The sequence below is a fragment of the Drosophila suzukii genome, chromosome X (assembly GCF_043229965.1).
Source record: "Drosophila suzukii chromosome X, CBGP_Dsuzu_IsoJpt1.0, whole genome shotgun sequence".
In the NCBI taxonomy this organism is placed as follows: domain Eukaryota; kingdom Metazoa; phylum Arthropoda; class Insecta; order Diptera; family Drosophilidae; genus Drosophila; species Drosophila suzukii.
Genome location: NC_092084.1, coordinates 24,308,768 through 24,335,603, shown reverse-complemented (window position 1 = coordinate 24,335,603; position 26,836 = coordinate 24,308,768). Strand labels below are relative to the sequence as shown.

At 36.6% G+C, this 26,836-nt stretch overlaps 1 protein-coding gene across 3 annotated transcripts; it reads left to right on the top strand.

Annotated features, from left to right (window-relative positions):
- The first annotated feature begins 509 nt into the window (after window positions 1-509).
- CHES-1-like (Checkpoint suppressor 1-like) lies at window positions 510-26,478 on the top strand. Of its 3 annotated transcripts, none has more exons than XM_036821097.3 (6): window positions 510-681; window positions 19,276-20,868; window positions 20,930-21,448; window positions 21,511-22,410; window positions 22,480-22,698; window positions 23,397-26,478. In XM_036821097.3, exons 2-6 carry the CDS (start codon window positions 19,277-19,279, stop codon window positions 24,049-24,051), a joined length of 3,885 nt encoding a protein of 1,294 aa, XP_036676992.2. In that variant the 5' UTR covers window positions 510-681; window position 19,276; the 3' UTR covers window positions 24,052-26,478. The 3 variants fall into 3 exon arrangements, with proteins under 3 accessions (XP_036676992.2, XP_036676990.2, XP_036676989.2); XM_036821095.3 differs by having other exon boundaries at window positions 510-685; XM_036821094.3 differs by lacking the exon at window positions 510-681 and adding an exon at window positions 11,241-11,466.
- The last annotated feature ends 358 nt before the right edge of the window (window positions 26,479-26,836 follow it).

Genomic DNA, 26,836 nt, shown 5'->3' with positions numbered 1-26,836 from the left:
GACGTTACATTTTGTATCATTTTGTTCCACTGTGCAAGAACAACAACGCGAGGTAACTGTAAGCGCTTCTTCTTCTTCTGCTACTCTACGTTTTGGCAACAACAAAAACCATGTGTTTGCCACGCGCTTATTACGCTCTTTGGCTCTCTTCCGCTCTCCCAGACAGAGAGCAGCAAGAGAGAAACTCTCTTCGATGCCATGTGTTTTTGTTTTTTATTTTGCCGTATGTCGAAAACAAATCAAAATCAACAAATCGCAGCCATTTCAATCAATTAGTTGATTGGGCTTATATTAATTTGGCATCTCGAATATCACAAATGCCAGAGTTTTATTTTCCAACTCCATTCCCAATTGAAAGGCAATCGAACTGTGTGTGTGCATTTGTTTTATTTGTTTTTTTGCGCTTTTTGTTGTTGCCCCGTCTCAGCTGACGGCGCTGCCGGCGTCGACGCCCACTGCGCTGCTTGTCTGGTTGGCGTTCTCGTATTTGCCGCATTCATTTTTTTGCCTTTCAGCGCAGCGGACGTAAATATACTTATTAACAAAAAAAAAAATAAAAGAAAGAAGTCAAACCCTTAAACAATAAACTGCAATAAGTAAACATCAGCGAAAAAACAAGAGCCACAAACAACGCAAAGAAAACAAACAAAACGTCGTCGTTGATGAACCAAAAGTAATTGAGTAGGTATGCCAAATCTTTTTTTTTTTTGACAAGTGTATGTGTTTAATTAATTTATGTGATAATTAATACAACAACCGAACAAAAAACGTTTTTGCAAGTGCGCCCGCTAAAAACAAGAAAGAAACAGAGAGAAAAAAAAACATTGAGAGAGAGTCGAAGAAAATAAAGAAAAGAGAGAGCGCAGCAACAAAAACAGTGAGTGCCAAATAAATAACAGGAAAATAAAAATAACAGGGAAAGCAGCAACAACACGACTAAAACAAGGCAAAACAAAACCAAAACAACAAAAAAAGCTTAAAAAACGTGGTGAAACAACAACAAATATTGAAGAAATATTTTTAGTGCTGTCTATCTCGTGTGTGTGCGTGTGTTTGTTTGTGTGTCACCAAATGTGCGTGTGTGTCCCCCGCTAGGTCGTTGTTGTTGTTGTTGTTGTTGTTGCTGCTTCTGTTATTTCCACTTCTTTTCACGCCCCCCGCTTGGAAAGACGGGAAAATTGGAAGCTAGCGAAATTATCAATGATCCCTGGAAAGAAAAGGATAGGGGCGTTCCAAAACTGAAACAGAAAAGGGGGCGGGGCACCCGCATGGAATTTATAATAATCAAAACTACAATTGTTAGTTAAAATATGCTTACTATGTACACAGAAAGAAAACAACATTAAATTGATATTATTTTTAGACTAACTACCAGAATTTAATTGTCAAAACGATGATATTTTGTTTTCATGTTTGGTTAAATTAAATAGCCTATATTATATTCAATTTTTGAATTGAAATTTCGAATCTTTAAGATCCTCTCGATCAATCATTTAAAAATTAAATCTAAATCGTCGCCACCTGTTGGGCTTTTATATAAGCACGCACTCACAAAATCACACTACGCATATCAATCAAAATCTGGGTTATTTTCCCCTCTTCGACTTCGATTCTAATGCAAATCCCATGCCGAATGTTTGACACCCTTTTACCTAAACCTATTCTCCTATTCTACCCCAAAAAGTGAATGGTTGCGCTTTACAATTTACACCTACAGGCAGTACTAACTATGACGAATTTCATGCAAATTAAACAGCTTCACGTTGAACTTTAAAAAGGGGTTGCATTGGGACCTTTTAAATTGATGTAATTAATAAAGATTCGTACTAATTTATAAGATTTCGAATTGTATACCTGTTTTCCTTTGTTAAAAACCTTGTCAAGTCCTAAATTGATGATCATATCAAAGTTTCGATCGCTTTGGTTCACAAATAGCTTGAGACGGTACAGGGGTACCTCTATATGACGAACTTTCGTGAGTTTTAAATTACAAATATGGTATTTTAAAACATTTAACTCTGTATTGAAGTCTAAAAAATATTGATTTTTTTAATTCTCAAAGTAAATAGTAGATTCTAAGCTGGTATTATTTTATTTTTAGGTATAATAGTTTTTAGGATCACAAAACAAGCAAAATAATTTTTTTATTACTCAAACAAATTTGTATCTCACGGTTTTAGTGATGATATGGTACATTTTTGGTGATGTATAGAATTTCCACTGTAGTCTACTTTGGTTTGTTGTCGCTTTTTCTCGGTTTCGCGTTGGCCTGTTACCCTCACAAGCACACTCAAATTCACACACATGCAGGGTGTGTTCGTGTGTGTGTGTGTCTGGGGTGGGGTGGGGATGGTTGGGGAGGGGGTGTGCGTCGCCGCTGCGTCAGCAAGAAAATGTTCTGGTAGAGAAACGAGGCGCAGAATATCGACAACGCTTTGTCGTTATTATACCCTGTGATTTATACCCCATTAAGGTATATTAGGCAGCTAAATTGGATGTATAGCATGTCAATTGATCGTCGTTGAATATCAAGATTCTGAATATTGCTTCAGAACTCACAAATAAATACCATCTCTATAAGAACGTATCATACTCTGAGGACTTTCTAGAAGGTTTTTGCTATTTTTGCAAGGCAAATAATCATATCTTACATTTTGAATGTACTTATCTTATTCAGAATACCGAAATACAAAGATGTACCAAAATTCATAACGATTGATAGTCGTTTGACCAAAATTGACACCCGACATTGGGGATTTTTCTTGTAATCTCATGCCTGACAATGTTATTATCTGGGTGATGACCGCAATTCGGCATTATGATACTTATAGGGTATCTTATATTTGATTTACAGAACTCATTACTGGTTTTATTTTGGCGTCGTTGTTGTTATTGCTCTTGCATATTTCGTGTGTGAGTTTGCGATCGTGTGATTTGCTGCCGCTCTTCGCTCTCTTTCTCTCCCCATCTCTCCGCCTCGCTCGCTCGCTCGCCTGCTCCCTTTCTCTATCTGACCGAGACGCTAATTTGTTGTTGTTAGTGGTGCTATATAGCATATAGCGTCGTGTCTTGATAAAGCGACCTCGCCATTGCCTGGCTTTTTGTTATTTTTTTCCCCCCAGAAAACTTAACCGTCTTCTATAGTTTGTAAAATTCTGTTGTATCATCGATGGAAAATACGATTGAAAAAAATCGGTGAAATATATATGCAGATTTGAAGATCACTTGGGACTAGCTTTGGAATGGGTGGTTTTAAGGTTCCTAAAGTATTGTGCAATTAGCTGGGCGATTATGCAACGAGCATTCAAGAAAATCCAATGAATACTTGAAACTTTAAAAGCTCTTGGTGTGTTGTATGTATTGTTTATTGTTTTTCCTCTATGTTTTTTTTTCGTGAATTTTTTGTTTCACTATTTTTTCAGGTTGCGTGTGTGCGTGTGGCGGCAATTTCCGACTTAAAAACCAATTGGAAATTGAAATTCCTTGACGCTGGGCGGGATTAAAAACTAATTGAATATCGGCCGTAACATTTCCGACGTTTCGGGGGCGGCAAAGTGGGTGGTTGGGTGGTTGTCGTCGGCACGCAAGACGCGCACCAACCAAAACCAACAACGGAAAAACCTTAAAACTCGTGCTGCCAAAGTTTAACCTCGTGTGTGTTTTTTTTAAACCTATTTCTAAATTGTAGTATTCAGAAATATCGAAGAACACTGAAGGTTTCAGATTATTTTGGTGTACATAAGAAAAGACATTTAAAAATTCCTTAATAATAATGAAGCATTAGAACACATATTATATTTACCATAATATCATTACAAAATTCATGAGTGTTAATGAATCTTGATTTTAACAGATTTATGTCAATATAAAATGTATAATATTTTCAAAACTATAAAAATGTTTGTACCCATATTTAGTTTTTTAGCATTACAACCAGGTGCATATTTTTAGGTCTAGCCACAGTTAATAAATTCGATTTAACTCCGTTTGAAATTTATTTAGGTATGGTGCATTAAAATATATTGGTACTTATTATAGATCATCAAAATTCAAAAAACTCTGAATAAAAAAAAAATTTCTTAAATTTGGAAGCAATTATTTCCATTTCAGACCTGCTAACCCAAAAAGAGTACAGCTTAAAGTTACTGGATGATTTGTTAAAACCTCGTACTATTTTTACTATTATTTTTTTAAAAGTTTTTTTTAGAACTATTCACGTGACCACTGCTGTAGAATGTGTGCTTTTTTTGAGAACCTCAGCATAGAAGGCAAAAGGCAGCCGAACTGAGGCTGAGGCGTTGCTTTTTCTGTTTGTTGATTACATAAAAAATGAAAATAATTATGTATGTACAAATGGGGTGTGTGTGAGTGCTGTGTGTGTGCCCGTGTGTTGGTGCTCAACTAAAACGCACACACGTGCAACGAGAGCTGTGCCAACACACTCACAGCCAAGTTGTTAGCGCGATAAGATATAGCGACTATTAAAACAACAACTTAACGGCGGCTATAGTGCGCAAAATGCAAACAAAAAAAAAACAAAAAAACAACTTAAAAGTAGCAACAGGAGACGACAACTTTGTTGTTTCATCGTTGTTTGTTATACAACAGCAAAGGCGGAGAAAATAGAGCAACGCATCTGCATCAAAATTAGAATTGGAATTCGATTGCAATTACAATGGGATTTAAAATAGAAGCAGCGGATATAGCAGGTCAAAAGCAAGTTAGCAACGCGCTCATTTATAGAAACATCAGATGGTATATTCAAGTACGATCGGAATATTTAAATGAAATCAGAGGAACCTGGTTGACTTAAGATCCCTTACAAAGGAAAATGCGTCAGATGGTATATTCAAATACGATAATCGGAATATTTAAATGATATCAGGGGGAAACTGGTTGACTTAAGATCCCTTTCATAAAAAAATACGTCAGATGGTATATTAAAATACGATAATCGGAAGATTCTAATAAAATCAGAGGAACCTGGTGGACTTAAGATCCCTTACATAGGAAAATACGTAAACAAACCCAAATATTTTATTCTTAAGTGTGAATGGGATTTTAAAAATATTATGATTACCTCGCTTTTTAAATTATTCAAATTTCATTCATACTTGTAAATATTCATGTATTTATTTAGCTAACATATTCTATTTCTTGACGTCAGTTTTGTAATGAGTTTTAACTTGAAACAGAAGTCCATATGATAAAACTGCCTTTATTATTAATAACCCAGTATTACTAATTCCAAGATGTGTTTCATAAGCATTGTTTAAGGATGAATAATTGCAGATTATACGAACTAAAGCAAGTACTCATATTTCAATTTTGGATTCCACTTGACGGCGATACGTTTTCATTTTCATTTCAAGGGAGCATAATTATTTTCCATTAGTAATTGTTTAGAATACACCTGTTTCCCACTCTCTCATTCAGAATAATACGGAATGTTTTCCCAGCTGTTAGCACATATTCACATGTTCGTTTTTTCATTCAATGCTGAGCAAATGCAGTATGCAAATTATAAAAAATATATATATTTATACAAATAAAAAAAAATAACGTTAATCGTTAGCCAACAGTTTGCATACGTAACGCCCGACAACTTGCTCCTATTTTCATCAATTATCAATTCCATCTATTTAACTAAATGTTTAACAAAAAAATAACGTGTCTTAGTTCTCCATACTATTTCTTCGTTTTTATTGTATTTTCCTGCTCTCGGCATATACGAATGTGCTAATTAGTGGGAAACGTTTAACGTACGAGGCTGTGTCAATTGGTTTAAGTTGGTTGATTGAAGGGCAACCCACTGTGCCTGATGCCCACTGTACGAGTGTGCCAAACAAACAAAACGAGGCAATCGAGCACAGTGTTTGTCGAAAGTTTTCATCCCATTGCTAACCATCTGCCAGCACGCACTGTTGGGCTACAGTGGTCACTCGTGTTGAAGGCCATGTGACACTGGCTTAAATTTCGACTTTTTCATATAGAAAGGCGGTAGGAACCTCTAGAATATTCAAAAAATGTTTTTATCTAGAATATTTATTATTATCTGATTGTTTGAGAAAATCCAGTCTAGGCTATAAAGCAGATATGGAAAATAAAATTTAAAAAAATACATAATATCATATAAAATCCCTCCAAGTATTCACATTTTTAATGCCGCTGAAAATAGTTTATGAAAAAATATCAATGTTATAATTAAATCGATCTTATAAATATATCGATTTTAAAGTATATAAGTTTTTTATGTTTTTTTGGGCCAGTGTTATTATTTAAAATTAAATTATGTATATTTATGTATATAATATGAAACACCTACAAGTACCCACGTTTTTAATATCGCTGAAAATTGTTGATCTAAAAAATATCGATATTATCGATACTAGTTTTTATGAAATTTTAACAGAATAAATATAGAATGAACTTTGGTACAAATTTGTAAAGTTGGGGATATCCAAATATTATGGAAGGAAAAAAAAAAGTTCTTTGAAGAAGGCTCGTATCGCTGAGTATCGTTAATGAAAAAATATCGGTATTAACGATATACATAAGATAATTTTATTAGGTATATGTTTTTTAATAAACTTTGATGAAAATGTGTAAGGATAGGGATGCCCAAATGTAATACTATAAAAAAAAAAAAAGAAAGGTTCTTTGAAGAGGGCCCACTGTAGTTTGCGATGCTCGAAAAAGTGCTTTTCGATCAATTTCCAGCTGTTTGTTATGATATATTCTTATATATAGCTGGTGACACTTTGGTGGGGTGTGTGAAATGCAGTTGTGGATTTCAGAGGAGAGCGATTAGCTTTGTTTATGGACCCCCCGGAACACTCGGCTCCCTTATTTGGCCACATCACGTATACGCCACCGATGCAGATAGTTCTCACTGTTATCAGCGCTTTTATGTTTTTTTTTGCATTTTGTTTAATTTCAGAGCACTTTTGCCTGCTGCCCACAAAAGGGTAAACAACTTGTGCTCTGTCAACACTCAACACACTCATTATTCATTATTATTTTTCCCCTGCTTTTGTTGTATGCACATATTGTTTTTATTTTTTTTCTATTTTTTTCGCGAGGGAAATGTGCGCTTTGGCTATATTTAGTTGTATTAATTGCGGTTGACCCAATTTGTTGTTCTTGCACAGGCGACGCCTTGTGTAATTGCTTAGAGCAAATCAAAAAAAAAAAAAAACAAGAGCTAAAATAAACTCATCTAAAAACACCAGATAGTGAAATGCAGATGTGCACGAGGAAAAGCCAAAAAGAACACATGATGGGTTTATTTTGGTTGAAAGACGACGAAATCAATTGAAATTGAAATTTGCAGGCGACCCAACGAAATTGAGTAAAATCGAGCGGTATAAAACCAAAATTGTCAGTTGGTAAGGTAGAGTCCCTCGTTCGTCGTCTCAGATGATCGAGGTGATTTTTTTCGTTTTTTTCGTTTTTGATTTGATTTCTTTCTGCTTTTGTGTGGATTATCGGGGACTGTAAGTTTGCCTGGCAACAGCGAAAAAGACCTAAATGCCAAAGCGACAAAAACAGCAAACAAAATGAACTAGCAACCGGACTGCATAAATACATAAATATATGTGGGCACTAAGTATGCACATTCCTATATATTATTGAATATATACCATACCATCTTACATAAACTATGTAATTTGTTGTCAAAAATCAATTAAGCAATCAATATGGCATTGATAATGGGCTATTTTTAGCTTGATAGATTGCATTTGAACCTCATTTTGTAGGTTTTGAAGGAAACTTTTTTAATTTTATTAGATCTAGAACTCAGTATTATCGATACTAGACCAAATAAAGTACATTTCTTTGACGGATCTAAATATTAAATTTTTGAAAATGCAATGTAGAAATGATAATGGACTATTCTAAGCTTGATAGATTGCATTTGAACCTCATTTTGTAGGTTTTGAAGAAAATTTTTTAATTTTATTAAATTTATAACTCAGTAATATCGATATTAGACCAAATAAAGTATATTTCTTTAACGGATCTAAACTTTATATTTTTTAAAACACAAATAAGTATAAAAAAATAATCAAAAGTAAATATTTTTTAAAATTTTTTTTGTTTTACATAGAACTTTTAGAAAAAAAATGACAATGGGCTTTTTGCGTAGAGTCTTACATAAGTTTAATTGTTTTGAATAATTTTGGAGTATATTTTTATGTTGGAGAGAATCATAAATATTTTTTTTCTTAATTTTTTGGCCAGTGTTATTATTTAAAGTAACTATTTTATTAACCACAATTGTGAACAGATTAGTGCATAGATATGTGCAAGCATTCATACATAAGTATATATATTTATGTACATTGTACATACATATTTATATATAAATACTTACCTAACATACATACATTTATATTTAGTTCTTTCTTTTGTTGTCTCTCCTACTGCAGTTTTCACCGTCTTCTTCTTTCCACTCCTTTGGTTTCTTTTCAATTTTTTTGTATTTCTTTTATTTTTATTTTTTACTTATGTTTTTTTTTTTTTTGGTGTGCCCAAAAAGCCGGCAAACTTCATTTTATTTACGCTCTTTTCTGGCGTTTTAAGCTCTCCGAACGACGCTCTCTCTGTGATTTTCTCTTTTACTTTTTTTTTTGTCTTGGCGTTTTCATTTTCAATTTCGTTGTTGTGCGTGCGCCGTGGAATGGGGAAAAAGTTGTATAAATTTATTTTTATATTCAACAAATATAGGATGATACATAAGCGGCCGTCGTTGTTCAATTTTTCGCTGCTATTGCTAAAATTAAATATGGTTAAACAAGCAACACCAAAAAGCCACTAATATGAAACTAAAAACAAACCAAACAAAATGAATGCACTGCAAGAAATCATCTATGGTAAACGAAAATGGAAAAATGTGGATTTTTAAATGTTTTGATATTAATGAAAATCTAAAAACCAGATTCTAAGAAATTATTAATCTTAAAATAATAAATTTAATTTGAATTTATTTTTTGATTTGTTCCAAAATATTATTCATTTTTTCCAGTGCATTGCTGCATTCTATTTGTTGGTATTGGAATTTTTGCGTTTGCTTTATTTTTTGTAGTGTGTGTGCGTTTGTGTTTTGGCTTCTTGTATTTCCTGCTCTATCGCTTTCCTCTTTGGCTCTCTTCTCCCCCTCCGCCCCCTCTATTTACCCCCTTTATTTGTCGCACGTGTCGTTTTAGATTTTGTTTTTTTTTTGGCGTTGCGGAAAAATGTTGGCGTTACTTTAATTAATTTAATTATCCATTTAATCAACAATGAGAGCTAGTTTTTGTTATTAGGAAAATAAACAATTATTTGGAGGGGTTTTAAAGGCTTTTAGTTATGACGTGTATTTTGAATTATTCACATTTTGGGGAAACGATTTTTGGCTTGGGATACTTTTCATTAATTTAATTAGGCGCTTGGCTAGTTTTATTTTTCGTTGCCAAAAAGCCTATTATTAAATCTATTAGATTTTGTTCAGTTTTAAAGGCAAATACATATATAGTTTTTAGTTTCTTGATAAAAAATAGTATCTAATAAGCATTTAAATTTATAAGTTTTAAGTTTTTTCTGTTGCAATTTTTGTTTTTATAGTTAACAACTTATTAAGGATTATTCCAAGAAAACTATGACATATTTTTGTTGGTGCTTTAAAAATAGTGATTGTTTTGTTTTTCAAGTCATAAAATTTATCTGGTTAAGCCTTAACAATTAATCTTTTTTAGCAGAAACAATGACGTATTTTTTTTTGGCATAAATTTGTTGTTGCCATTTTGTTTATTTATAAATATTTAGAGGATTGTAATAAAAATACAGTCTTGTGAGTCACTTGGCTAACTTAAGAGAGCGAGCCAGAAAGAGCCGATTGAAAGAGTGTTATTTATTTAAGAGTTGCAATTCAAGCCTAGCCCAAACAGCTGTTTGTTGTGCCTTATTTTTGTTTTTGCCTCTGCCCTTTGTTGTTGCCCCGAGATCCTTGCCAAAAGTTGTTTATGTTAAGGCAAACCCAAAAAAAAGAGAGAGAGAGCAAACAAAAGGGGTGGAAAGGCGGGGTGGAGAAAGCGCAAAGGGCTGCAGAGAGAAAGAGACGGGTGGCAAACTGGCCTCCATGAGCCACAAATTTAAGCAATTTGTTTTTGTTGTCAAACTATAGTTTTATTTCGCATTTTTTCGACGTATTTGTATTTCTTTCTGCTCACTTCAATAAATGGCAATGTCATGCGCGAACGCACAACACACTTATAAATATATAGAGAGGTGTACAGTGGGCGCTCGATAAGGGGAATCGATTTGGTATTGATATTTTTGATAAATGAATACAGAATGTACTACATACATATATCATTTTTTTAAATAAGAAGCAGAAGATATTTGATATACATATGTTCAAATACTACACAGAGAGAAATATCCAAGAGTATGGTTCTTGAATTAAGGACATTCCTTCTTAAAAACATTTTGCTATCAATGTTCTCAATATGATAACGAAATGGTGAGAGGTGAAATTTTAAATTGAGTTTATTAATCAACTTTTTAATAAGTTTAAACTACTGACTGGACAAATAGTTCAGTTGTGGAGATGTACAATTTAAATAACGCCAATTCAACTTGATGCAAGCACAATGAAAACATTTTCAACTTCAAAAATATCGTTATATTTTTAAGCAAATTTTCAACTCTCTGTGTTAAAATACTACTTTACAAAAAAGAGTTACGAGTTCAAATCCCACTACTGCTCAAACAATTTTTTTTCTTTATCAATATTGTACAATATTTTATCAACTCTCTCTGTGTTAAAAAACTACTTTACAAAAAAGAGTTACGAGTTCAAATCCCACTACTGCTCAAATAATTTTTTTTTTTTTATTAAAATTTTATCATATTTTGAATTAAAATCAAGTTATGTATATAGCAAAAATTCATTCCATTTTTTTGTTTATTTATTTTTGTTTATCGATGTTTACTGTACCTACTCACAAGCTTGTTTACGACGCTTTGACTTTGCTTTGGCTTTTATTTATTTTTATTTATTTTTCGCTTTGCCGGCTCTCTCTGGCTCTCTGGCTCTCGCTCTCGCACACAATGAAAGCTTTGTGTGATTTTCGCCAGAGAGAGTGTGTGTGTCTGTGGGGGGGTGTGGTGGTGGTGTGTGTGTGTGCTGGGGAGTGTGTGTGTTGGTGGGGGTCGGTTTTTCAATTGCTGTTGCCGCCGCTTCGCTTCATTCGTTTGCCTGCTCGCGTGCTTTACGGTTCGAGATTAACGAGAAAATCTTGTAAAAACCTTTAAAAAAAGTAACTTAAAATTCCCTCACTAGTTTCTAAAACTAAATGTAGAAAAAAAGATTTTGAAAATTACATCAAAAAGCCTTAAACAATTGCCTAAAGTTTTGATACACACTTTTTTTTTGCGTGCCTATAAAACGACAACAAAACTGCGAGAACGCCTTGTATGGAGGTATGTGAATCTGAATCAACACAAAAAATAAAGATAAATACAAAATAAAAGAAAACAAAATAATTTAAAGCGGGCCATAAAAGTAAAGAAATAACAAAGTGTGTGTTTGTTTGTTGGTGTTCGTGTGTGTGTGTGAGTAAAACAAAAATAATAATAAGAAATACAAATGGCAAACAAAGAGAGAAAGAGAGAGGGAGACGGAGCATGGCAGATTACAATTTGAATTTTAAATTGGTTTTTTTCCAATCAAATATATAACTTGGCATTTTGTCATCTTTTTAACCTCCCCCCCATTTTTGGTTTATTTTGCGTAATGCCCGATTTTCTACACATTCTCTGATTTCATAATCATGCATTAAACTTAGCAACTAAATGTATAAAAATAACAACAACTAAAAAAGCCAAGAAAAGAAAACCACGTTGAAATTTTGGCTTGTTTCTCTCTTTCTCTCTGGCTGCCCTTTCTCTTTGCCACTCTCTTTTCGTTACTCTTTTGCATTTGAAGCAGTTCTAACTGCTTTTCTACAGTGAAAGCTCTTGCAATGAACAGAAATCACTATTTTTTAAGCATGGATCAAGTACTAAGTTCTAGAAAATACTTACTGTACCTAGAAATGATAATAGATTTAATATTCATGAGTAATTTGCTCAAGATCTTGAAAAGAGTAGATTGAAAAAAAGGTGACACACTAAAAAAAATTAGTTCTCTCCTCCTCTCGCACTCTTTCTCTCTTTTACGCTTTCTCGCACACACACGTGCAATGACATTTGTTTTTTTTTTTTTTTGAAAACGACGCGAAAAAGCTAACAATAAAACTAACAATAAATAGACAACAACAAAAGCGATCAACAGCAATTATAAACGCCAAAAGCGTTTTTCTAGCGGCCTTGTTGCGTTTTTCAGTGTATACAAAAACTAAAAAAAAAACAAAAAAAATTGTACAAATACAACTGAGGCGGCGTGTATATAGAAAACTTAACCAAACTTGTATAGATTCGTTGGCATTTTATTTATATTTATGCCAAGCACTCGATTTTATTGTTTCCAAGAAAATATTTGTTCGCCTAGTTTTTGGTAAATAGTTTAGGCCAAATAGAACAATATTTTTGCAATCATTTGTTTATACATATGTGTATTTATAGAGGGTTGGGGATTTTTTTTTTTTTACTTGTGTCTAGACTATTATAATCACTAGACTAAGCTTTTTTTTTGCAAATATATTTTTAAAATTGTTATGGCTTAAATGAATTATTTTTAGTTTGATTTTCTTGTTGATTTCATAGTTTTCATAACTCATACGCCCTGTTGTCGGTGTTTTATTGTTCTTTTCGATGATTTGACCCAGGCGTATACGTAATGTGCAAGGCAAGGAGCGTAAGAGAGAGAGAGAGGGAGAGCGGGAGAGAGAACCGACACACAGACACTGCACACACACACACGCGCGCCCGCGGGCACTCACTCACGCACACCAGTGCGGCAACACAGACATGGCGGCCACAACGTCAGGCATTACGTATACGCCGCGTGGTTGTCGCCATTCGCCATCGCATTTCTTTTCCTCTTTCATGTGCCTTTCTTTTGTTGTTGTTTCCAACGTCTATCGAGAAAATTCTGAAATATATTTAAATACGGACAATAAAGGTAAAATACTGTGATTTTCAAGAATTTTTTTATTTTAAGGAATAAAAATTCCAAATATCAGTTTAATGGTTTAAATACACTAATTAAACTCAAAGAACATTATAACATTCATTAAGTTAACAGAAAAATTATAAAACCCCTTATTAACTATATTTTAATCACCATCAAACAGCTCTTTAAATAATTGAGAGTTTAGAGAGTTCTTAAATTTCTTTGTTTTTTAATTCCAAAACCCAAAAAAAGTGACATTCACAAAAGTCCCATTCAATAAACGTTCTCACAAATGTAACATTTCAAAAACCATTTTGAATTCACCTTTGTTCTTTCTTGTTTGTATGAATTTCAGACATTTTTGTTTATATTCCATCGAATGTGAGCGAAAGAGAGCGCTTATAACACAGAGGAAAGAGAGGAGTGTGATAAATTCTCTCAAAAAATGCTGCTGCTGCTTTTCTTTTCTTTTTTTCGCTATTTTACTCGCTTTTATTACACTTTTTTCTTTCTGTTTTTTTTTTAGCTTTTGCCTTCTATGTTATCTTGTTGATGGCCGGAAGTATGCAAAAGCTTTTCTCTCTCTTTCTCTCTCTTTGTTACGTGAAATGTTTTGAAAGCTGTTGCAATATTTTCGCCTATTGTTTATTGTATATTTTATTTGACTGTCGAAAACAAAAAGGAATTGCCAACAAAGCATTGTAATTAAAGGCAATTACAATCATATTTTATTCAACAATAAGTGTGAGTGAGAGAAAAAGAGAGAAATGCCGGCTTCTCTTGGTTTCTCTTTGGCCTTTATTTATATTCCATATTTTTTTCCATCTCACGGTCTCTTTATTTTTTTGTGCTTTTTTCTATTACTTTTATTAAAAGAGGAAATAACTCATTTAACATTTTTTCCATAGATTTTTCCCCATTTTCCCCACTGGCATTTCAATTGGGCGACAATTTTCACAACAACAGCAACAAAAACAAAACATGCTGGCTGTCAATTATTTGTTTGTTTGTGTGTGTGTATTATTATTATTGAACCAGTCGCACGCTGATTACTCCACGAGGTTTCATTTTTTCAAACGTTTCTAGGGTATCAATGGGTATTTCTACTAGGAAATCTGGGTAAACAAAAAACTTTGTGTATATACATATGTGGGAGAAAAAAGTGGGTCAGGAAAATTAAGCGGAAAAAGGGTTGATATTTACTCGTGATTAGTGGGAATTCAGGGGAACCTTATGGTAGTTTCATTCATTCTGAATTCTGATGAAGTTTTTCGTACAGTCTTTAGTACGATTATGAATGGCGTATAGTAGTATACAGAGGTATAATAAGGTTATTATGCAGATTTTTCGCATAGATAATAAACTTAAAAAACTTTTTTGTAAATTTTACCAATATAATAGTTACATAAATGGTTCCAAACCATTGAATTGTCAATTCTACCAACGGAATAGTTACTCATCCAAATACCAAATACACACAATTTACTATTTAATGGTAGTTTTACTATGAAATAGTAACCGAAGCTAAAATAAAATACAAATAACTATTTTTAACAGTTGTAAACCTTTTTTTACAGTTACGTAACTATCCCTATTGGTTAATTTTACCAATAAAAATTAGTTCTCTGTAAGATTAAGACTTATGGAAAGTATTATTTTTATTTTTTTGGTAATATTTTGATCATATTATTTTTCAAATATTTTTTAATACTAAATTTTAAAGGGTATCAAAGAGTTGTGACCTTGCACCATAGTTTAACTCCACTTGCTAGTCGGTGGTTTTTATTCGCTGCTAAGTGGCTCCCTTACGATTATTTTTTTGACACGCTCATAAGCATCCGTGTGCCGCATTTGTGCACACTTTAGTATATATCATATATCTGGATGATTCATCCTCCTCCATCACCATCATCATAATCATGTTCTCCTCAGTAGTTTCATGGCGTTTCATTAGCGTGGCTGCTTTTCTACTTTTCTACTTTTCTATTCTTTCATTTTTTTTTGGGCTTTTGTTTTTTAGCAAGCAGTTTGCCCAGGTACAGTTACCGCTGGATTTTTTTTTGGTTTGTTTTTGCCTGTTAATTGGCTCGCCGAAGAAAATACCTCTAAATGCAAGACTTGCACTCTCTCCGGCACTCTCTTTTTCCCTTTTTTTTGCGGGTGCATGTTTGGGGGGGGGGGTTTCGGTTGACATTTAAAGGAGCTCCATGCTGGAGAAAGGTCCGCAGGTCACAGCCAAAAAGCCAACCAGAGAGCAATTTTGACGGTGACGTTGACGTTTCTAGAACACAAAACTAATCTCGAAAGGTTTACAGTGCCTGCTCTAAGGAATGAAAACTTAAAACTTAACTTAGAAAATAAATAAATAGTAGAAAACCAAAAGGCACATAACAAAAACAAAGGTGTAATTCTATAAAAAAAAATTTTAGATTTAAAAATAAAAAGTTTTGTCAAAAATTGAGTATTTTTGCCTTAAAACCACAGTGTTTTGCCTGGCAAATTGCAAATAAACTTTAGAATGAGGAATGTCATACCTTGTTAAGCTCATAGTTTAATTTCCAATCCTTTGGCATTTAAACCTGAAACCTGAACTACGACTAAAAAACCACTAAAAAATGTGTATTTTTGACCAAAGTCTGAATCCCAAAAAAAACTGATCTATCTCCTTATAAAAAATGAGAAAATGTGTCAAAAAATAAATGTTCCTTAAGTTGATGGGGGTCGAAAGCATTTGTAGCAAGCTGCTCAAAACAATCGGGTTTTTGGCTGTACGCCTTGATTTGGCTAAACTACGACTGAAAAACCACTAAAAAAGGTGTATTTTTGACCAAAATCTGAATCCCAAAAATAACTAATGTACCCCCTTATATAAAATGCGAAAATGGGTCAAAAACTAAATGTTCCTTAAAGTGATAGCACTTGTAGCAAGCTGCTCAAAACAGTCTGTCTTTTAGCTGTACGCCTTGATTTAGCTAAACTACGTTAGAAAAACTGAAAAAAAAGAAGTGTATTTTTGATTGAATCTGTCTGTGATAGCAAAGCTTCACTGTAATAACAAACCGAAAAAGCGGCTCAAAAGCAAATGCGTGGCTTCTCTCCCTCACTCTCTATTTCTGCCTCTCTTTTGGAAAACAACAAAAGCAAAGATAAACAATTTCAAGAGAAATTTACTGAAAAAGAGAGCCTTTCACCGGGCAAAGAGAGTGGTAGGGTATATGTATCGGCATTTTCGATGGAGAGTCTTTACAGTGTTGCATTGTCCAAAAATTGCTGTTGCTTCTCCCATTCTTATTGTTGTTGTTGTCGCCATGCGGCCATTTTTGCTAATTAATTATGTCAAAGGCAACGCACCACCCCAAACCACCCTCTTCCTCCATTCCCAATTCTCTTCTTATCTCAAACACGTTGTTTTTGCGCGCTCTCTTTTTTTGCCGCTCTCTTGCGACGCTGCAAATTAAAATTCGTACGCGTCTTGTTATTATTTTGTTGTTGTTGAGAAAATACAAAAAAAAAATTTATAAAAAAAGGCACAATAAAAAGTTGCCAAGACAACGAGCAGACTTTCGAAAAAAAAAGAAAACAAAATTGCGTCGTTGTTGCTACAATAAGCGAATTCCAGACTACACTAAATTAAAAATTGATGGAATATGATGATAAATTTATAGGTTTTACACACATCATTTGTGGCAATACCAATACTTAAATTTGATAACCAATCTACTTAAATATAGATCGGAAGTTAAACTAATAGTGTAGAAAAGCTATGCAATTTAAAAAAATATTATTCAAGTAGCGGTGGTATTTGAACCTATACCATTGGTAGAAATAATATCGAATATTGATATTGATATCGAATTCACACTTCTAGCATATCCAATATAATGTGAAATATTTCAATCATAGAAAAATGTTTTATTTTTTTTTTCTGTGTACAATAGTAAATAAATTCCAGGCTGTACTATTTGTTTGGACGGCCAGTGTAATGACGTCGACGTCGACAGCGCTGTCCGAGTTGGAGGTCAGCGGAGCATTTTTTTGTTGTTTTTATTGCTCGTGCGTTTCGTTCTCGCAGCGTTTGTTGTGTTTTTCGCATTTACGGTTACGGTTTTGTTGTGGCGGGTACTTTTCTCCCTCTCCTCGTTCTCCACCCCCCCATTCGTCTCTTGGCCCCCCGTTTGCCATACTTTTTGCACATGCAAAACAATGGGTAATAATAAGGTAGGTTAGCAAGAAGAAGAAAAGGAAATACAGTGAAGCCTCAAATGAGGGGAATTTTAAAATGATTAGATAAGTTGTTTAAAGATTCCAAAGTTTGTGTTATACAGATAATTAATAAAGCATTTAAATATTAATATAATTAATCGATCTTTTAATAGGAATCGAAATTATCGATTGGTTAAGCAACACTTATCGGTGAAACTGTATATCTAATATTATTATAATATTCTACGTAATAAAATCTACAGAATGCTTCGTTTTCAATACCCCAAAACCATAAAAAATGCACTTAATCTCTCTTATTGCAGTTCCACTGTATCAGCTAGTAAAAGTAAATTTGCTCCTTGGACATTTCTATTGTTGACTTTTTGTTAGTTTCCGTAGTTATTCTTGTTGTGCCTGCCTCAAATGAAAATCAATAAATAATAATACACTTTGTTGGCTGCCCCACCCCTTCTACCGCTCGCCCCCTCTCTGTTTAACCAACGTTTTGGCCCTCTCTTTCGCTCTTTCGATTTGCGAGCCCAACGGCAAATATATGTTGTCCCTCGGGCCAAATGAATATTTAAGTTAATTGCCCTTGATGTAATGGCATGTGATGAGTATACGACTGAATGGATGAATAAATGATGAGTGCATTAACCGATTATTTTGGTTATCGATCGATCTTTTAATTAGATAATCGGATTTATTTGGAATAAGGAAATAGCTAGGTGAATTAGCTTATTTTTAATAAGCGATCAATGATCTTTAAACTCTCACTTTAAGCAGAAATCAAAAACTTAATTACAGTTTGTTTTCTTTTTGAGAAACTATTCGATAACTTTTTACTAAATTGGTTTTCGATCATTGATCTTTGGACTCGCATTCAATTAGAACCTATACTCAATCATTAGTTGAAGGAAATAACTACATATAGGGGGAAACTTTAAGGGAAGGTGGTACACCCGCACACAGAAATGCTGATAAGATAATCCCCACCGAAAATCAGAGAGAGAGGGGGCTAGAAGAACAGACAGAGACAGGTTGAGTATTTGAGAAAGAGAGCAGGTGAAGTGCCAACGATGTTGGCGTCATAAAAATGCCACAAAAAGCAAACACGCGTAAATTAGAAGGAACAACAGCGGGGAAAAAAAAGAAAACACAAAAAATATGTCTTTGATTGCGTAAATGGGGAGAGGCCTTATAGATAGGGTGCCCCGGGGGAAATACCCAGTAAAGTATGCAATAAAAATGGCGAAGGACGTTCAAGCCACAATGAACACACGAACTGCTAAATAATTATGCGGTTTTTTGTTTACTCACGAAAAACCAATTTGATGACCGAACAAAGTGCAGCAAATTGATCATTTCATCAGTCAATCATTAGATCATCATTGGGATTGGGCTTGGCTAAAAATACAAACTTGGCTTGAAATTGCCGGATCACCAAAAGTTATTTATAAGGAATTTCGTACCTATAATAATGAGGCAATGTTTTTAAATTGTTTAAAAATTCATAATGTACGATGAACGCATTCTTGAATGTCTGGAAGAATGGGTCATGATCCCAATATCACAATCTATTCTTTGCAATGAATATTACCATATGCCATATCTGATTATGATGTAAGATCAGATATGTATGGTCTTTTGGATTGGTTAAGCTTTAGTTAAACAAGGGGGGATTACGAATTCTGACTCAGAGTAAATGGCAAAGGCCTGATGATGTAAGAATTATTAATTTTGGTTGGATAAATCATACAGCTTAAATTAAATGTTGCATAATATTTGGTATACAACTCAACGATGATACGATTATAGTAGTAATTTATTTTAATGTTATGGGGTTATATCATAATATTATTTTTAAAAATCAAATAAAATATTTTAATATTTAAGAACCTTATATTTAAGTTATACTACTTTGAACTTATACTACATGAACTTACCTTTTCTATTTCCTTGTCCCATTGCAGCATGTCCACAGATAATCCCACACAGTTGCTGACCACCCGCGATCTAAGCCAACTGCGTGGCCATCTGCAATCCGGCGCAGCGGTGGCCTCCACGCCCACTTCTGTGGTGGCAGCGGCGCCAGTGGCTGCCGCCCATGGATACCGCACCATAGCAGCACCACCACCACCACAACCACAATCACCCGCCATCATCAGCAGCAGCAGCAGTAGCCTTAGCAGCATCAGCATCAGCTCCAGCACCACCAGCACCACAGCAACATCGTCAGCAGGAGCAGCACCATCTATTATATCACCAGTTATATTCACAAGCAATAGCAACATGCCGGCCAGTGCCTCAAAATATGTATTTCTGCAACACAATCACAATGGTGGCTTCACCGTTGCCCCAGCAACGACGACGGCGTCCACCGAAAGTCCCGGAACAGTTGGCTCCACCGGTGGCAATATAGTGCTCCTTGCTGCCGAGCCCCTGGAAATGGGTTCTGGCGAGACTTTGGTCAATGTGCGAACCACCGAAGATGATGGCGAGTTGCGTTCGTTGTCCTGGCTAAACGATAGCAATCTGATCAAGGGCATTGTGACCACGACGGCGGGACAGGCAGGGAAACGTGGTGCAGCGGTGGCCATTAAGACGACAGCGGGAGCAGGATCAACAGCGCCCAATGGCAATCTGTGCATAGTGAGCGATTTGATAGAAGAGCTGCCCACCAATCTGAGTGAAACCAGTGAACAGGAGGCGGTCGGTGGAGCAGCCAGTGGGTCAGCAGCTGTGTACAGCACCACAACGGTGCACAAAGGACCCAGTGGCACCACCACAGTGGTGGAGTACAAAGCCAGCAAGGCCAATCAACAGCAGCAACAACAGCAGCAACAACAGCAGCAACAGCAGCAGGCGACCTATTTGCCAACGCCAACGAGAACCACAATGGTGGGTCATGGCTACATGCCGGTGGTGGTGAGCAGTGCCTCAGCGCCCACTACTCTACTCTCGCCCGCCAAACAGCAGCAGCTCCAGCAGCAGCAGCAAATCTATGTGACCAGCAATGGGAGTGCAGCAGGAGTAACCCCCACCGGGGGAGGAGCCATCTACAAGGCGGCCAGCCAGGCCCTGTGCTCGCCAACCACCAGCAACAACAGCAGCGGCAGCAGCAACACCACCACCCACCATCCGCACAAGAAGTATCTGCGCGAGAAGATGCACGTCCAGATGGATCACAGCAGTCAGGTGGCCTCAACGGTAACGGTGGTCAGTTCGCCTGCCTCCTCAAACAATTCCTCGATAAGCAGCTCCAATTCTGGCTCCGTATCCGGTTCGGGATCCTCAACAGCGGCCGTTAATGGTGGCAATAGCCCAGTGCCCAAGGCGGGTAGTTTTAGCACTGTCTTCGAGGCGGTCAACTATGCCACCTCAGCGGCCAGTAGCAACAGTAATGGCAATGGCAATGGCAATGGCAACAGCACGCCCAGCAGCCAAGCGATGCTTCATGGCCAGGAGCCAGCGTCTGTGGTCACCACAACGACTCTGATCAGTGCCGGATCCCTGCCGCCGGGCTATAGCTTTGTTAACCACGTGGCCAGCACGCCGCATGTCATGTGAGTTGATTTGGATTGGGGAATTGGCTTAAGAAAACACTAACTTATGCTCTCTTTTTAGTTCCACGCCAGCGCATGTGGCCTCACCGGAAACGCCACCAGGAGCTGCCTTGTTGCCTGGGACTTACTATACCACCAGCACCACTGCAGCGGGCACAACTACAACGACCTTACAGCCGCGCAGTCTGCAGTTATCCGTTTCCCCCCCGCCGCCAAATATGACGCCCACGAGTCATGTGCACAATGGATCTCTGGGAGGAGGCGGAGGAGGTCCTGCAGGATCCGGTGGAGGAGGAGGAGGCGGAGGTGGAGGAGTCAACCTGCGCAGTCCCAACAGTTACACCAGCTACGACAACGAGGATTCGCTCAAAGAATTCGATCTGGTGGTCAGCTCACGGATGCACACAAGCACACCCCAATATTCGGTATCCAAGAACGGAGCCAATGGCTATGGCAGTGGCAACAGCAATGTGAATGGTGCTGGAGCCGGTTCCAATACGCCGCAGAAGCAAAAGCATCCCAATAACGTGCCATACGATCCGCTAGTGCATACCAATAACAAGCCGCCATATAGCTTTAGGTAACTACTACTACTAATAATATATATTGTGACCAGTACCTAATGTGCTTTTCCATTTGCAGTTCCCTGATCTTCATGGCCATCGAGGGCTCGAACGAGAAGGCTTTGCCTGTGAAGGAGATCTATGCGTGGATCGTGCAGCACTTTCCGTACTTCAAGACGGCGCCCAATGGCTGGAAGAACAGTGTGCGTCACAATCTGTCGCTGAACAAGAGCTTTGTAAAGGTGGAGAAGGCGCCGAATATGGGCAAGGGTTCGCTGTGGCGTGTGGAGCCGCAGCAGCGCCAGAATCTCATCCAGGCGTTGAATCGATCGCCCTTCTTCCCCAACTCGGCGGTGGATAAGATCAGTCCCTCGCTGAAGAGTCCTGGTGGTGGATCCGCCTACGATAGCCTCGATGGTGGCGCTGTGTCGTCCTCGGCTCAGCCGGTGGCCACAGGAGCTGGAGTTCCTGCCACCGCCGCCGCCGCAGCCGTGGCTCTGTCCACACCCACGAAAAGCAATGGTCTGGTGCTGGCCAACGGTGCTAGTCAGGCCACCAATGCAGCCAGGCCGCACAGTCCCAATGGCGGCGGCAGTGGCAGTCATGCCCGCTTCGATCCCAAGCTCTTTCCCAATCTGTCCAAGGCTTTCCGCAACATACGCGAGGATTCAGCCGGACAGCCACTTCCCCAGGATGTCATCAATGATGATGATGCGTCCGGGGACTATCACAATAATAACAATAATAATAATAACAATAGCAATGTTAACAACAATGGCAGCAAGTACAACTATGTGGGCTTGAATGGAACTGGAGGAGCTGCAACTGGTGCCACCACAAATGGAGCTTCCGATGGCATTAACTTCGAGCGACTGGCCCGCGATTGCGGAGCGGACAGCATGGATGATGTGCATGCGGCGGCGGCGATGCTCTTCCTCAAACACGGACCAAAGGCCTTTAGTGAGCCCTTCCAGAATGGGTTAGTATTACGAATAACTAGAATATATTGTTGAGCAAGTGTTAATGGCTATTATTATTTTCCTTGTAGGAGTGCCCCGGTGATAACGAGTTCTCCCAGCGAGGATCACACATACTCGGCAGGTGGCAACAGCAATGCGGACAGTGGCTCCTCCACGCCGCTGACCAATGGCAATGTGCTGGCCAACGTGGCGCAGGCTGTGGTCCAGGCTCAGAACAACCAGGGAGGAGCTGGATCCGATAGCAACTGCGCGAGCTCGGATGCCGCCTACGATAGCAGCGAGGAGAAGTGAGTTTTTTTTACTAAGTTTTATAGAGCACATATAAATATTTGGAATACAAAATATTAAAATATATATTTAAATATATGTACATATATTTTTAAATTTTTAAATGAAGAATTTGAGTAGATTTTATATGAGATAAGCCACTTTTGTTTTATTCTCTGTTTTTTAAAATTTTTAAATCAAAAAGAGTATTATTAGCTTTTATAAAATACAAACCACTTCTGTTATATTCTCTGTATACGTTATGTTTTCTTAAGCTTTGGTGCACTGATAAGAAAAACTTAGTAAGTCCAAAGTTGTTTATATTAGATTGTAATATTTTTCGATATATTTTTTATCCATTGTGGTTTTTAAATATTTATTTACACATGGAAATATAACATTTAAAAATTATAGTTCATTTAATCACTAAACTTTTATTTTAATGTCCTGTCTTATTATATTCTTTGCCTTGATTTTAATAGTTTTTGATTTAAAATCATTAAATTCAATATGTTTCGTATGGAATGTTATATTTGCGTAACTAATTCAAATAATAATATATATATAAAACGAAATTTAAATTCAATATGAAGATATAGATACAGTATAATTTGTATATATATGTATATTATAAAAGACAGATATATTGTTTATTCTTATAAAATTGTTTAATGAAGTTAAACTAATGCATGATTTTGGTATTTCTTTTTTCCAATAGTCACAACATCACGCCCGAGGAGATGGCCGATCGGCAGCGACACCGTGATGGCGTGGACGCACTGCTCTCCCTTTCCCGCTCCTCGATTGTGGAGTGCGGCTCGGTGGCCACCACCCACTATCACAGCAACGGCAGCAGTGGCAGCAGTCACGGATCCCCGCACAAGCGCGCCTCCAGTCACAGTCTGGAGGAGGAGCACCTGCAGCAGCACAGGGAGCAGCAACAGCAACACCAGCAGCAACAGCAGCAGCAGCAGCATCATCTCCAGCAGCAGCAGCAACACCTCCACCAGCAATTTGGCAGCAATGGCAATCAGGCGGTCTACACCAATGGCAGTGGCAGCAAGATGGCCTTATTAAGCAGTGCCGCTGCCAATGTGGCACTTGCCCAACAGCAGCAACAGCAACAGCAGCAGATTCACCAAGATCTGTACTCCTCGACGGGCGGGCACAATGCCAGCATATATCTGAGTGGATTGAACAATCACTGTCTGCCCGCCGGAGTGGGCGGTGTGGGCTCGGTGGGCGTGGCAGCGGGCATGCTGCCACAGCATTTGAGTGCAGCCATGGTGGCGGCGGCGGCGAGTAAGAATAAGGTGAAACCGCTTCGAGGATTACGCACCAAGATCAAGCGAAAGTCCGCCTGGATGCGGTGAATATGGCGACAGGCTGGCGGCAAATGCACCTAATACAGCCACCATTGAAATGCCTAATTATCACGCCCCCAACCGCCCTGCCCCGCCCCCCCAGCGACCTATTGTTGTCTCTTTCTAAAGCAAAAATTGTTCAAATCACAGAGCATTTAGACTAAATTTCGTAACCTTAATGGGGCTTTAAGTTGGCCCATCTTTTCCTTTTCTTTGCTCTAGTTTTCTGCAAAATTTTTTGTGTGTTTTTACCCCTTCCGTGTTTGTTATACAAATTATTGACTATTTTTTTTTTGATTATTTTAAATTTAGCCTTAAACTATTTTTTTTTTCGACCTTACTTTGCCCCGCAATTGATTGTTGGCCATTTAATTATTACTTGATTAATTATTATTATATGATTTACTAGCCATCCTAGCTGCAATTTCTTATAACTCTTAGCTGTTAAGTGCAATTCTGATTTTTTAGCTTGTAATTTTAAATTGTGCAAATATTTTACAGACCAATCGCAAAAAGAAAACACTTTTTACAAAATACCAGATGAGAGAACCAGAGTTATAGAGGAAAAGTGTCTGGTTTTTAGACCCCCCCATTCGTTGTTAGCTTTTAATAAAAAAAACTTATAGTTTATTCGATTTAACTAGCGAATTGAGGGACACAAACTAAGTAAACTTTTCCAGCGTATCAGTGACAAGGTTTATATCAAATGGAAAATAAACGAAAAACACCAACAAATTGAGCTAAGTAAGAAAAATCAAAGAAAACATGAAACGAAATAACGAAACAAAAAAATTGTAAAAAATGCCAGAAAAAGGAGAAAAAAGCAAGAAAGCAAAAGCAAACGCAACGTTTGTACAAAGAGCAACCAGAATTAAGATAGATTCTTTTTTATTTCGGCTATGGGCCGCAAGAAAATGTTTTTCCTACACTTATAAGATCCAAAAAACACCCTACTTACATGATCTAAAGAAAGCGATATAAGAAAATATACACATATACATATAGAAAGAGAGTTATATAGAGAAACTTAAGATAAGCCAAGCAAGAAACCCACAAAGGAACACACATTTAGCGCCTTATATATTGAGTCCTTAGCTAAAAACGAAAGAGAGATCTGTTGAATTGTTTGAACTGCTTTGTTATACGAATGCATGAGTACATATATATTATATAAATATATATAGCTAAGAAACCCCCTTCTCCTTTATACCCCCCCCCCCCCCCCCCCCAACACGACACTCAAGCAAATGTTAAATCAAAGATATTTAGTTGGTAAGCCAGGGAGTAAAACAAGAAACCTAATTGTAAGCTTCATTTAGATGGTTACGTAGTTGAAATGCTAAACATTTGTTAACGAGAATCAAACCGTAAGCTAGCCGATTTTAGTTGAATGAACCTCCAACAATTTACCCCGCCCCAGGTGTATATACAGAATGGAATAAGCTGTTAAAAAAATCATGCTGCACATCTTTACATAGGCATATTGTGGAAACCAAGAAATACTTATTAACATTTAAATAAGCAAAAGGAAGAACTTGACAAAGAACGCCCTAAGTGTATACACTTCATGTACCTTTTTAGCAAAAAGCAAAAACGCAAAAGCAAAGATCGCATTAAAAATTATATACATACATATTATATTTAAATTACCAATTACGAAACTAAACTAAATGTTGATGTCAAAGAGAAACCAATTTGCTAGTTGTTACAAACAAGAAAACAAACAAGAGAAAAAAAACAATGTTAAAACTATTTTGTTTCCTCAAAAACTTATTATTAAGATTATGGTTTTTTGTTTTCTAGTTTAGTTATGTAAGAATATTGCCTTGAAGCATGTTATTGGGAAAGGAATGTGACTAAATACCAGAAGCGAGAACAACAAAATAATTGTACACTTAGCTTTAACTTAAGGTCCTACAAAGAAAACCCCCCAAAAATACCCGAACCCCCTTTCAAAAGCCCCCTTCGCACGACACACAGTGAAAGACAATCGCCGCCCGTGTTGTTGTCGTTGTCGCTTAAGTTTAAACAAATTCTATGTAGCTATAGAGACACCTACGAGTAATCTATATATAAATTACAGACAGCAATAGCAAAGTACATATACGACAAATATTGTTATACAACCTTAAGCTTTAGCCGAGAAAGCTGGAGAACTATCTTCCCGAACCCACAAATCCTAAGTCCTATAAATCCTATAAATCCTATAAATCCCCTATATCTCCTATATATCCCGAAAACAACAGATGAGCTAACCAGTTTTGTTAACGTGTTTTTTCTTCTATTTTAATTATTATATCGCATCATTATTATTATTATTATTATTATTACAGTATATATATACATGCTGGTATATATACTTATATATTTAATTGATTATACAACTTTTTTTGCGTACCAAATACACACCAATCAAAATGTGAAATATTTTCTTTATTTAATGTGTTTTATTTGTTAAAGATATTTTTATTGGAGTATATCCTATTCTTTAAATTAATTATGGGTTTTTAAATGATCCTTGTTCATTTGTGTAGCCTTTTGCCTAAAAATTGGCTGATAGCAATGTGTATATAGCTTATAGTTGTACAGAAATATAGAGTTTAAATAGAGAGATCGGATTCTGTTGAACTATAGTAAGTGCCTGCCTCCTCCCTTGATGATGATTAAAAGAAAAACCCTGGGACGAAACCAGAGTAGAGCTTTGATTAACTGACGCACTGTTGCCAATTTTCATAGATTCGTTTGTTAAACTGTTAGCTTGAAGCTAGATAAAACTCGATCCTTAAGCCCCGCC